We start from the raw sequence: 12,833 nt of genomic DNA, 5'->3' as shown, positions 1-12,833 counted from the left end.
GTTTTTGCTGCCACAGATACGGTATGCTGCTAACGACGTACGACGTTCCGGCGGATGGGCGGGATGGCAGATGGCTGCGATGGCCGCTGGCGGTAGCTGCCACGACGCGCGCACAGTTGCGGAGGCGCAACAAGAAAGCGCATGAACTGTACCGAGCATTCCCAAAATTCCCTGCCATCGTGGCGTTGCACGTTTCGCAACAGGTCCATTGAAACTCTTCATCAAGCGCAAGGATTTTGATCTCGCACTGCCTGATGAGGAAGATACAGAACTAGAAGCACCCTCCACTAGCAAGGGTAAGAAGAGGAAGTTATACCAGAAGAAGACGCTTGAAAAGAAGCAACGTGCCTCCCTCGAAAACACGGATGTGATGAACGAAGATGAAACCCAAGACGGGCATTCAGTTTGGAATACCACTAAGCCCTCAAAAATTGTGACGGCACCACTTGGGACGACTACACCGACGACAAGGACCACAACAAGAGGCTCCCCTGCTGCAGGAGATAGCCAGATGGAAGGAACCACCGAAAATCCGGTGGCCCGGGGGGCCAAAAATTTTACTTTGTCCAATTGGCCCGAGTGTGGTATCATTGAAGAGAGCTCGAAGAATGCTGCTCGGTGGTATAGTTTGTTTTTGGATTTGGCCCGGGCCAACTCTTTGGACCCAATTTTGGGCACCTAAATGTGGCCCTACGCAGTCGTGTTGGGTACCGTTCGATTCGTCTCTTTGAGCCCTTTCCAACGATACCAATGTCGACCAGTTTCGGCCCGGTCCAAATTTTGGCAGTTTTGCAAAATTTCGGGTGTGGCCCTACCCCGGCGTGTGAGGTATCAAACGAAAGGTCTCGGCGAGTACTATCCCGCAATTCAAGTCTGGTTTCGCTGCGACCAATAGGAAGCAAGATGCAATTTTTCAAACGTTTGATAGCGCCAAAGTGCACGGGTTGCCAGACTGCCTATATGAAAAGTAGATAAACTTGACATAATTATTAAGCCTAGGTTGGCAAGAGTGGTCGAAAGCTAAAATCGAGCTCCGGTGCAAGTCTGGACATGCTAGGCTTCCCTAGTTACCGTTTGTTTTGTCGTAGCTGTTGTCGGTGTTATTAAAAAAAGTATATATATATCTTTTTATGCAGATCGACATCGACGACGACACCCCCAAGGCGTCCGAGACGGAGTTCGGTTCGAGAGAGAGGGCATTGGAGCGAGCCGTGGCACTGCAGTTTTGACTGCCACCTGATGGAAGAATTTGAAAATGAAATTGAACAGGAAAACCGGCTTAATTGCATGCTAGCCGAGGAGTGGTTCATAGCATGCGAGGTGATGAATGGAAATTTCAATCACCTGGTACAAGAAGACGGCGAGACCAATTTTTGGAACGAGCAGAAAACGAAACGAGCATTGAATTGTGCAGAGTTTACGCTTTTATTCAGCATTATAAAAGCTCTAGAACCGAATAAAAATTTACGGTTCAAAAGGAACGAGGTGAGATGATGTCTTGGGAAGGTATGTGTAGTGGCCCAGGTGCGTCTGCCGGTTGTACGGCACGTACATGCCAAAGTTGGTCTTTTCAAAGTGTTGCTCCTGCGCCGGGTAGCAAGTGTCCATGGGATGAATCGTGTCGATATCCGTGTGCAGCACAATTTCAGTGTCGACCTGGAAAAAGGCAGCAACTTCTTGAAACTTGTCCCCCGATCCCGGTTGGTCCAGATTCTTTTTAGATACGGCCATGATGCCGAAACCCACACTAGGTTGAGCAGCGTGCAAGTTGGGATGAGGTCCGAGTCCCTGGCGGCCCCATTCACGTTCGATTGGGTTGGTGTACCGTGTAACTTCCGTGTTTGGGGAGAGTTTGGTTAGCGAGGAAACACCTGGAGGGCTCTCCTTGTCGTTGTCCAGGCTAGAGGCCGTCTTGGTCAGGCTGTCGGCCGGTGCTGCAACATAGGTCCTGCTGTTGCAGCAATACAATGGACAAGTCTTGATCCAAGCGTTTTGAAACTCGTACTCGTAGTTGATGATGGGTGTTCCAATGTGGCTCTTGAAGGGATACACGTTGACAAACTTGTTGGTGCGAGGAGCAAAGTTGGCACAGTGAATAAAGTCGTAGCACTTGTTGTGGCGTGGAACACCCATACACGTTGGTATCTTGTCCGACTTTGTCATGATCAGGTTTTCGTCCATGCTCATGCCCCAATACTTTTCAATGAGGTGTCTGTGGTCCGCGTCTTTAAACTCTGTGGGGCTGGATGTATACATGGCATTGTCTGCGCCTCCGGGACCGGGAACGCACATGCCAGTGTCCAGAGATAGGTTAAGGCCCACTGCGCTCACGCCGTATACCATCATGTCCGAATTGACGGGTTGTACGACGCTGCTCCCAGTCTTCCACGGAGTGCGAATGCCGTGCGGTGTAATTTTGGCACTGCACTTGATGGCCTTGGTGTTGTCGGATAGCATATTGAAATGCGCCGGAGTCATGTAGAGGTACAGATATTCGACGGGTAGTCTGCTCATCGAGGTCTGGTAGCCCTTGTACTTGTAGCTGTGCGCATAGGTAATCTCGGTTAGCACTGTGACATAGCCCCAAGTGGTAAGTAGTTTACTGTCACGATGCACCCGAACCATTCCTTTGTCTCGGGGGATGCGCAAAATGTGCTGTACGACGACTCCGTCATTCGCAGCATTACTTCCAATGCCGGCTCCTCCTTCAATCCGCAAGGCTTGCAACTGCTCTTCTTCCTGGTTACTACTCAACCAAAGCACCTATGAAACCGATTGACGCTTTCAAGCTTTTCTTTGGCTGATGCAATTGAGCTTATTGTTAACGAAACAGACCACTATACACGGCAGGACAGCCGACGCGACTGGCAAAACTTGGAAAAGAGTGAACTTGAGACATTCCTTGGAATGCTCCTTCTCATGAGTGTGAATCCTTATCTCTACTGAAGCAGCGACAGTTTTTTCGCCAACCTCAAAATATTTGGCATGATGACTCTGAAAAGTTTCAAGACATAGTGAAACCTATGCATCTCAATGACAACAGTAAAGAGAAGAAGACGTGCAAAAACAGCTACAACAAACTCTGGAAAGTGAGGCCTTTGATCGAGGCTCTAAGCCAGCGATTTGCCGCTGAGTATACACTGTCAACCCGCCAGGCAATCGATGAGAGCATGGTGCTTTTCAAAGGCCGCTCTTCCCTCACACAATATCTACCATCGAAACCTATCAAAAGGGGCTACAAGATCTGGTGCAGGACAGACTCTGAAACGGGTTACCTGGTTCAGTTCCAAGTCTAGAAGGGCAAAGACTCAAAACAGCCGCCTGATGCCATGCTTGGAGAACGCGTTGTTCTGAATTTTTTCAACCACAAGGCCCATGGAACAGCTTGCTGAACGCGATATACTAGCAGCAGGAACACTTCGAACCAACCGGAAGTATCTTCCAGAGGAAGTGAAGCGCGACAAGCTCCAGAAAGGAAAACATCTTTGGCGCTCAAATGGACAAGCCTATGAGTGGCGGGACAACAAAAATGAGCACATGCTGTCAAACTTTCATGATCCTGATGACACCACTGAAGTGTCACGCAAGCTTGCAAATGGATTGGTTGTGGGCGGGAGCTGCCCTTAAGCTATTTCCGACTACAATACGTCGATGGGTAGAGTGGACAGATTTGACCAGCGAAGCACCAGCTATCAAGCTCACTGCCGTTCGAACAAGTGGTGGCTTCAGTTATTTTATTTTTTGTTGGATGAGGCTGTAGTGAACGCATTTCTACAGTTTGCAGCTCTCCAGGACACTAAGTACACGTGGTTCTGTTTGGTTCTGGGTCATAAACTCATTAATGGCAAGACCTTCAGACAACGGAAAGACGTGGGAGCATTACCGAAACAACAAGAGGGAAGCAGAATGGTCAAAAGATGGTGGGCGTCCAAGACGAAGTACGGCTCCTGGGTAATGACCATTAGCCCTAGCGGAGCTCACTGAGAAAAAGATGCCACTGGTGTTCTTGAAGCAAGACGGAAGCACACACAAAACTATGAGTAACAAATATGTAATGTGCCTCCATGCGTCCAGTGTTTTGTTCCATTGCACAAGCAGAAGTGATGCCAGCGAAATATTGAGCCCTTGATATTCTGAGTGAACCAAAAGCGATGTCTCCTCAATAAATAATTTTTCACTTTCCATTGAAAAATGTTGTGGGTCATATTTATCCCCCGTTTTCAAGGCGGTCCCCTTTTAGGACCGCCTTGAAAACGGGGGATAAATATGACCCACAACGTTTTTCAATGGAAAGTAAAAAATTAGTCGGCCACATTTAGCCCACATTTTTAAGGCACAAAGTTCGTTTTTGTCCAAGAAATATTCTTAAATTCTCCTTGTTTTATAGAGCTACTGCTTGTGCCAAGATTTCAGGGGAAAGTTGTGGCGCCTTATAGAGGGTTAAAAAATATGCTGGGATTTCGAGGGCTCAGCTTATCACTTTTCTGCCCACAGTGCATGCTTCTACTTGGCAAATCTCAAGGAGACCTCAAGATTCGGATTCAGTGTTTATTTGCCACAAACAGTGGCATATAAAATTTTGTTCCTTTCGGTCCGACTTTTTTTTTTTTTTTTTTTCACATTTAGACTTCAGATACGAGTGTGTACCATTACGACAGGGTGCTCCCCTTATAGGTTCCACATAAATGAGCGTTCCACATATTGCAACTGGAACGAGCCAAGCCTTTCTGTGGAACGGCAATAATATGTGGAACGTCGATTTTTTTCTCGTTATTTTTGCTTCCTTGAAGTGGTGTGGGGATGTTTTAAGCGGATCTGGAACTTACTCCGCTTATTTTTTAGACTTTCACCCCAATCTGTTCTACTAAAAACTTCCAGACAGCGTATTTGTTTGAATTCATGTTAGCTGGTTCCACTTAAAATCGTGTGCTGCAGTGAAATGCGACAAACTACATCACGCTTATAGACCTTAAGCGGGGCTACTGGCAAGTCCCGATGGCCCCGGAGAGCGAGCAGCACACCGCGTTCGTGACCCACGAGGGCCAGAACGCATGGCGCATAATGCTATTCAGCCTAAAGAACGCGGCTGCCACGTTCCAGCGCATTATGCACACGCATACTCCTGGCATCCCACCAGGAGTACGCGTGTGCATACCTGGACGACGTGGCGATTTTTTCGGAGTCATGGAGGGAGCACCTTCGCCACTTGCGTGCCATGTTTTGCACTTTAAGAACGGCTAGCCTTACCATCGCGCCAAACAAGTGTCAGATGGCCCTAACGTCCATCGCTTGGGCCACGTGATAGGGTCCGGTAAGCACGCACCCAACCCTACCAAGGTCGAAGCCATCTAAGGGCTAAAACGCCCGGTGACAAAACGGGAGGTGCAAAGCGCGCTCAAGCTTTGTGGTTATCGCGATTATGTCCCGAACTACGCAGAGATCGTGTGGCCGTTGACAGAATTGACCGCTAAACGCATTCCTAACACGGTCCTGTGGGACCAAAGGGCGGAGGACGCCTTTGAGGCACTCAAACAGGCGTTGGGTGGCGCCGCGGCACTGTCCACGCCCGACCCGCGGCGACCATACTGGCTCTTCACTGACGCGTCCGATTTCACCGTGGGAGCCTGCCTAGCACAAAAATCTGACGATGGGAAGGAGGTCCCAATCTCGTTCGCCAGCTACAAGTTTTCGCCTACCCAGGCGCGTTGGGCAACCACTGAGAAGGAGGCCTTCACCGTAGTTTGGGCCCTCAGACGGTTCGACAACTGGCTTTTTGGGGCCGAGGTGAGGGTGGTTTCGGACCACAACCCGCTCTTCTACCTGACTAGCAGCACCCCCAACAGTGCAAAGCTCATTCGGTGGTCTCTCGCGCTGCAACGGTAAAACCTCACACTGATGCACCGTAAGGGCAGGGCCCATGGGAACGCCGACACGCTGTCTAGGCTCCAAAATAACTACTGGGAACGTAGCGAGGAGGGAGAATGCTCTACAGCGTAAACTGGCGGTGTCCTCCCGCGTTGACGAATGGGTGGGGCCGTCTCCTCTGGCCTTGTCCGTTTAAACTGCTGGGACGTGTGTGTGTGCTAAACTCTTGTGATATTCTCCGAAGATGGAACTCTCCAGCATCCCTTGTACGTCATATACTTTTTGGTGTTGTAAAAAAATTTAAAAAAATCATCGCAATATATTTTTTTTTTGTTCTTTGTTGTTGTGTACTTTAGCGTGCGTTCTTATTTTTGCAAATTGTACCCGTATGTACTGTGTGCCATTTTCAGGTTGCTGAGTTTGCAGTGCGCGCGGTGAGCCGTAGCTACGTTTCTCTCGCAAATTTGAACTAAACGTTTTTTTGTGTTTTTTTTGTGGTTCAGCGTTGCTCTTGATAGCATTTCGCTAGAGTCCGGTTTTATAATGATCTTTATTAAGTCTTTTTATTTTTTTGTTGTTGTTTCTGCCACCACTCTATCCTTTTAAATGCTAAACCGGCCAAGAAGTCCGGGCGCAGTCTTGGGAGGGACGTGTAGAGGCGGTGGCAAATTTCGCGCGCCGCCGAGACGGCGTTTAGTTTTAGCTTATCGGTATGTCGCGCTGAGCCTCGGTCATTCGTTTTGCTTTAGCGCTTGCATGTGTCTTACTTTGTTCCGCCTACTACGAACGGAGTTGCACATCCCCCACGGGGGGCCGTTGCCCGCGGGCCTTGCCTCTTACCCGGGGCTCCAGACACACAAATCTATGCGGGCATTCGGGGCAGGCACCGGAGTGCGGCTATCATCGGCTGGCGCGCCATTTCGTAAACTGGGCTGCGTCTCAAGCTCTAACGACTTGGGTCATGTTCCAGTGTTTCGTGACTTCGACTCGAGAGGCACCGGGCGCAACTGGTGTGTACGCGCCGGCGTGGACCCGGCATCGTGGGAGTCTCCACGAAACGGCTTCCCAGGCGCGCTTTCCGTTTACGCTGAGGCTCCTGCCCGCGCTCCGGGGGAAAGGACGTTTGCTGGCGGGGCACGTTTCGAAGATTCTCACCTAAACCGAGAACCAGTAGATCTTCCTCGGAACAAAAACATATCAGGGTTTAGACTCTCAACTGCAGGGCCCGATCTTAATGACCACCTCGGCAACAGCAACGAACTCTCGTGCGATAGGTCGAGAGTGCGTCGGGGCCTCAACCCAATGGGATGCAGACGAAGCCCCCATTGGACAGAGCGGCTTCCGGCACACTGTCTTAAGCCCTGACTGAGCGTGTGAGCCTCGAGTTGGAACGGGCTTGCAAGCCCCTGACCGTTCTCCTCGCGTGGTTCGCCGCGTTACCTGCTGCACGCGGCAGCCCTTGTTCGCCGGCTACTTAGCCATCGCCCTCACTGTGCGCGGTAGGACACTTGACTTTGTGTCTCGCGATCGCAAGCCTGTGAGGCCAGTTATTCCCAGTTGTTTGATTGTATCGTGCACTCCGGAAAAGTTCAAGTAAAGCTTTGTGTTTTAATCGAACACTAAGCAGTCTTGGTCGTCCCTGTCCCGAGTCCTCGCCGCCTACAGCCAGCTCTCCAGCAACCAGCATCGTTCCACGGTCCCCCGGCCCTCGACGGTAGACACCTCCAGGGTTCCCACCGAGGTCCGGGACAACAACCTTACAACTACTGACTCTGACTAGAGTGCCTTCGTGTTCACCTTTCCATGAAGGCACCCTAACTCTGACCTTACACTCCGCAGTTAAATTACCAGGATATGGGGCACTCGCTGACCTCGCAATCCCTGAATGGGTTAATGCTTGTGTTATCTTTCCAACTTTTTTTTCTTTTTCGTGTCCGAACGATTTTTTGTATAAGCAATACAAAGCTTTATTTTGTTATCTCCATCGTTTTCCCTTCGCACGCACATACACCGACTTCGGGGTCGTGGATATCGGGGAAGAAATGCATCAACAAAGTAAAGTGTCTATACCTCCTTTGTTTTAATTTGTCACGGACGTCGTTCAATTTTAAGGTCCGCGGCCGCGTCATTAGGGTAGGATGAATGATCGCGGAGTCCGCGTTGGGGTACTTTTAGGGGTGGGCAATCACTCTGTGTTTCTTCGGAAATCGATATTCGGCCAAAACGTTGGGTGGGCGATGTCTTAAGGTTAAGCAATGACTATGGATATTACAGTATGGTTTTCGCATTCATTCTGCAGCGTTCACGCAAAGTTTTGCAGTGTAATGACCTCGTTAATTTGGCACAGGTAACTAAAGTGGTAAGACTGTAGTGGTTTTAGCACGTGAACTCAAAGCGGCGCCAAAAGCCAGCACCGCCGTGCTGCACATTCTAACGTATCGGCGTGATACCGCACGGTGGGCTCGTGATTAAAAGAGATTGTGCTTGGATTCGGACAAGGCTGGTCTATCTCTTTTTGATCCTGGGCCAGCGTTCTCGAACCCACTGAAAATATCACAATGGCGACAAGAATAAGATTTGAAAATGGCAACGACAGTTTCAAGACAAGCTCTGCATCCCGGTCGCATAGTTGGCAAGAACCGGCGCATCTTCGACGTTTTTTTGTTTATTTCTCTCTCTCATTGCAAGGAAGATGTAGAATCAACAATTTCAACATGAGAAAGAGTATGGGGACTCACACTGACGTCGACAACATGATGTTCCAACGGTTTGCTGACACGGGACATGAAGCTTCTTGCCTACGCTCTATCACGGTCGCGCGGTGCCGGTGGCATGCCGCTAGGGACGCTCTGGTAGCTCCGGTTTGTTTGTAAAGATGAGCAGCGCAGAGTACTCCAGCAAGTGTGAAAATGTTTACCTGGAGACCCTTGCATTGAGAAAGGCATACACATGCAAACAGTTACCCAAAGCATGTGCAAGATAATACTGCCCTCTGTGTGCCTTCTTCAAGTCATGGATCTCAACAACATCCATCAGTCGAAATCACTGTTGCTAGAGGGATAATTCATCAGATTCACGTGAACCACTCACATATCCACAGAAAACACTTGAAAGTGGAACACTTTTGATGCCAAGCTTTCATCACCTAGTCACCGTCTAGTCGCAATGCAGTTGACGGGACAGGGGCAGAGCATGGCGGTCCGCAGAGCGAGGCGACCATTCAAGGTGGTGGTAACAAACCCTCTTCTGTGAATTGAACAACTGTCTGGCCTGTGTCACTGGTGGTGGCGACGAAAGTCAAAGAGACCTAAGTCCATCTCTTAGCATTAGCCCCCTCCGAAATTCAGCATGGAGGGGCGAGGCAAACAGCCCTTTTGAGGGCCCTCCACCGATTGGGACCCTACAAATTCCTGTTAGGACAGTGTTGCATGAGACATCCCACCCTGACAAGCCAGGCGGGTGCCTGGGATCCAGTTCTTTGGGCAGCCACTAGACCCCGCACTTTGGTGGAGCTTATCATCCTCAGAGAACGACCACTCTATAGAGTATCGGATAACAAAAGACTTCCAGCAATGTTCCCCAATGGAGTTAAGGGGTCCCTCTCAAAGACCCGAGACTCTAGGGAAGGCAACCAAAGAATCTTCTACAAAGCCCCACAGGAAAGAAAAAGTCCCTCTCAAAGTTCAGAAGCCACAGGGACGGCAAAATGAGACAAAACATCACAGCCTGTGCTGTCATGTTTCTTTTTCCTTCAGCAATTTGTAGAAGCGTGGTTTAAAGTGTCATTGTGTATCTCTGCTGCTTCGCCCTTGAGCCTTCGCTTTGTCGTCTTCTCCCTAACAATATTATCATTGGATCAACATCGACAGCTGCTCTGACGTAACACTGGAGGAAACGATTCCCATCACCGAGCTGAGTGGAGGCTTGCTTCTACCGCCATAAAACAGGCTGAACTGCAGAAGAGCAGTCAGCAGCAAGGGTCAGCGGCCTGGAGACGTGGGCGGACCTCAATGAAAACATTGTGGAACGCATCATGGAGTATGAGTGGACGGTCTAGCAATTACTCGTCGGCAAAAATGTTGCAATTATAAAAAATGGGAACATATAAAAGTAAGAGGAGCAGAGCGCAAGCGGGCCAGTGGAAATGACGAGGGTTTCACATGCTGATGAGGTGGTGACCGGTGGAGCCCGGGGGCAGGAAGAACTCCGGAAGAAAGACACGTCCGACACGAAAGGTTCCTCGAGCCGTACTCAGTTTATGTTTTCCCGGTCACTAGACAGCCTGTTCACACACACATCATACATCCTGCACTTGTCAGAATTAATATAAAAGTTCCTTCAGTGTGGGGCTGGTGTCATATCAGTTTATTATAGTCTCTAAACCGTTCCGGCAGCCTGCTCAAGCAGTGCGGACGGCCTTGGTGCAGGGGAGTTAAAACATCCACATGTCCAGGCTCAGGCAGATCCGACCACCTCGTGGTGGGGTTGTACGATGCCAACAAATTGTGTGGCCTTTGGGTGTTGAAATTGGCACAGACCAGGGGAGGGGAAAAGTTTTTTCCGTTTCCTGTCGGCGAAGTACGACCCTGATCGTAGAGCGGCGTGGGCTCGCGCGGCGAAGAGGGCCCGCTGGACAGACCCAAAAAAGCCTTGGGAGCCAAGTGAGCAATCCCGTTTATCCGGCGCTCACTTCGTCACCGGTAAGTCGTTTTAATCACACCTCAGAAGTGCAAATGGAAGACAATAGAAAGTTGCGTGATCGTTACATGGCTGCTTCGTTAAACAGGAAAACCATCGCTGGACAAGCACTACCCCGACTTCGTTCCGACCGTGTTTGAGCATGCCAAAAAACAGCCGTCGCCTCTCGCTCGCTACATGTAACGGAAAAATCGCGCATCCACCGAAGGTACTAAGTGACGATAGTTGAAGCTTGCACTAGTTCTTGTACTCTTGCTATTTCTCGGCAGTGTCGTGTTTGTGCGTTGAAGCTAGCTGTTTTACTTGTTTTATCTCTTTGATGTGTAATGATTAGCGGACCAATAGAGTGGGAAGCACGAAAGGCGGTTGTATTTCTGTGAAAAATGTTTTTTGCTGTCAGTTTATTGTGTTCTACACGGAAAGCAGAAAACATTTCTGCTTTCCGTGACATTTACAATAGAAACTGTGACTTGCAGTTTTTCGACAGCTAAAAGCCGCAAGTCGCAGCGCAAGCTTTTCTAAATGTCTTTAAAAAGCAGTCCAAAAGCGTCTCGTACCCAAAGTAACTGCTGAGACCCTGTGCATGGCTTGAAGTCTCCTGTACCAGACACAAAATCTAAGAATGGGAAAAACGTCTCTCCAGAGGATGCAGCTGATTTGCCGTAACAGTATGCATGCCTTGTTTGTTTTGTCACTAAGATAGATGTTATCTTTGAACAACAAACCAGCTCCGACGGACACTGCAGTCTCCACCAGCCCGCAGCTGGGAGCCTCGCAGCTGGCGGGCCAGCCCTCAACAGCAGCGGCTGCCTTGCTGACACAAGGAGGGCTTCCTCCTGCTGACTCCCTGATGGCGGCAGCCAAAAGTGTGCACCCCCCCGTCCACCCTCCAGGGGACCTGATGAGATTTTCAGTGAGCCCTCATGTTCACAGCAACCCCCCCCGAAGGTGTGAATTGTCTGTACTTGGCCTTTTATTACAGCATACTCTCTATGTAAACGGGTTCAGCAACTGTGTAACTAAGAATGTGGCATGTGTGACTCAGTGAAATCGAGGGCAGTTGGTGACCATGTGTGGGACCCCGAAGGCCTGGCTCCATGCTCCGTCGCTTGCAGCAGCCAGACAGCATGAGAAAATGGCAGACCTTTTCCCCTAAAGTTAGGATTCTGGAGCACTGTGCACCGCACCCCTCGTTTTGTGCATCAGTGGGCGTGGCAGCACCTGAGCGATGCAGTCACAAATGCATCTTTTCGCCTTTCTCGTGCATTTGTGCCCTTCATGTAAGCAACAGGGCAGTTCTGTTATGCATGTTGGAGTATTGCACTGTCAGAGTTTATGCATACACCATGACAGATGATGCCGATGGGTGTAGAACGATCGACAGGAATCATGAAGTCTTCATAGAGAATTCTATTATTAAGGTCCTGTTTCAGTCTTCCCTTGATACAGCAGCTTGGCTCCAAACCTTTGGCGGTTTCGACGAAGCTGGGCACAAGCTCGAGCCTCAGATTAGATTACAACTCCTTGAGGGAAGCAAGGGGTGGTGGTGCATAGCGTGGCCTGTTCGTGAGCCTCACTTGCTCCGACTACCCACAGCTGCTGTGTCCCTCATCCATCTTCAGCAAGCATTGATTTTAGCAGGCGACGCCCGGGGAAATGGCGTCCGATTTTGCTCGCTTCAAACGTTGGCTTTGTTGGGAACGACATGGCGGTGTAGTGATATCAGTGCATGCTTAGGTCTTTTCACAATGCATTTCTATGGGTGTAAAGTGAAGAAAAAGGGTTCAAAGTAAGGACTTAATGCAGAGGGCTGGTTTTTCCTGTGCCTAATATTTTGACGTGCCTTACACAAATGTTTTTATTGGTTCTCAGACGGCTAGTTCTTTTTACAGGTAACATGGTCCTAAAGTATCTACCTGTTGCTGTATCTGCAAGAAGTAACTGGGCAACTTCAGCTTTCATGATCTTCACTTACATATGTGCGATTCCTTCACAGAAATGGAGCAGGACGCTGCAATGGCCCTGACCACAGCGGGTGTCAGTTCCCAGGCACTCAGGCTGCGAGACCTGAAACCGGCGGCAATACGGCAGATGATGCTGCATCTTTAGTCCGAGAATGAACGCCTCCAAGAGACCGTTGAAGTTCTGCAGGCAACACAGCTGAAAGTTGAGACCATCCGAGAGGATCCTAAAAGCTGCATGTATTACACTGGGCTTCCCGAATTTTCTGTCTTCCACAAACTATACAAGTTTTCTGAACCTCGGGCAGC

At 49.6% G+C, this 12,833-nt stretch overlaps 2 protein-coding genes across 2 annotated transcripts in view; both read right to left on the bottom strand.

The window, feature by feature from the left end:
• Positions 1 to 12,833, bottom strand: part of LOC115309071 — a 54,647-nt gene that overhangs the window by 7,953 nt on the left and 33,861 nt on the right. The window lies entirely within an intron of this gene.
• Positions 1,176 to 2,579, bottom strand: LOC115309068. The gene has a single exon (XM_042290722.1). It carries the CDS (start codon positions 2,512 to 2,514, stop codon positions 1,465 to 1,467), a length of 1,050 nt encoding a protein of 349 aa, XP_042146656.1. The 5' UTR covers positions 2,515 to 2,579; the 3' UTR covers positions 1,176 to 1,464.

The sequence above is a fragment of the Ixodes scapularis genome, unplaced genomic scaffold (assembly GCF_016920785.2).
Source record: "Ixodes scapularis isolate PalLabHiFi unplaced genomic scaffold, ASM1692078v2 PGA_scaffold1__304_contigs__length_218370807, whole genome shotgun sequence".
NCBI lineage: Eukaryota > Metazoa > Arthropoda > Arachnida > Ixodida > Ixodidae > Ixodes > Ixodes scapularis.
The sequence above is the reverse complement of the archived record's forward strand: the minus strand, read 5'-3'. Positions and strand labels throughout refer to the sequence as shown.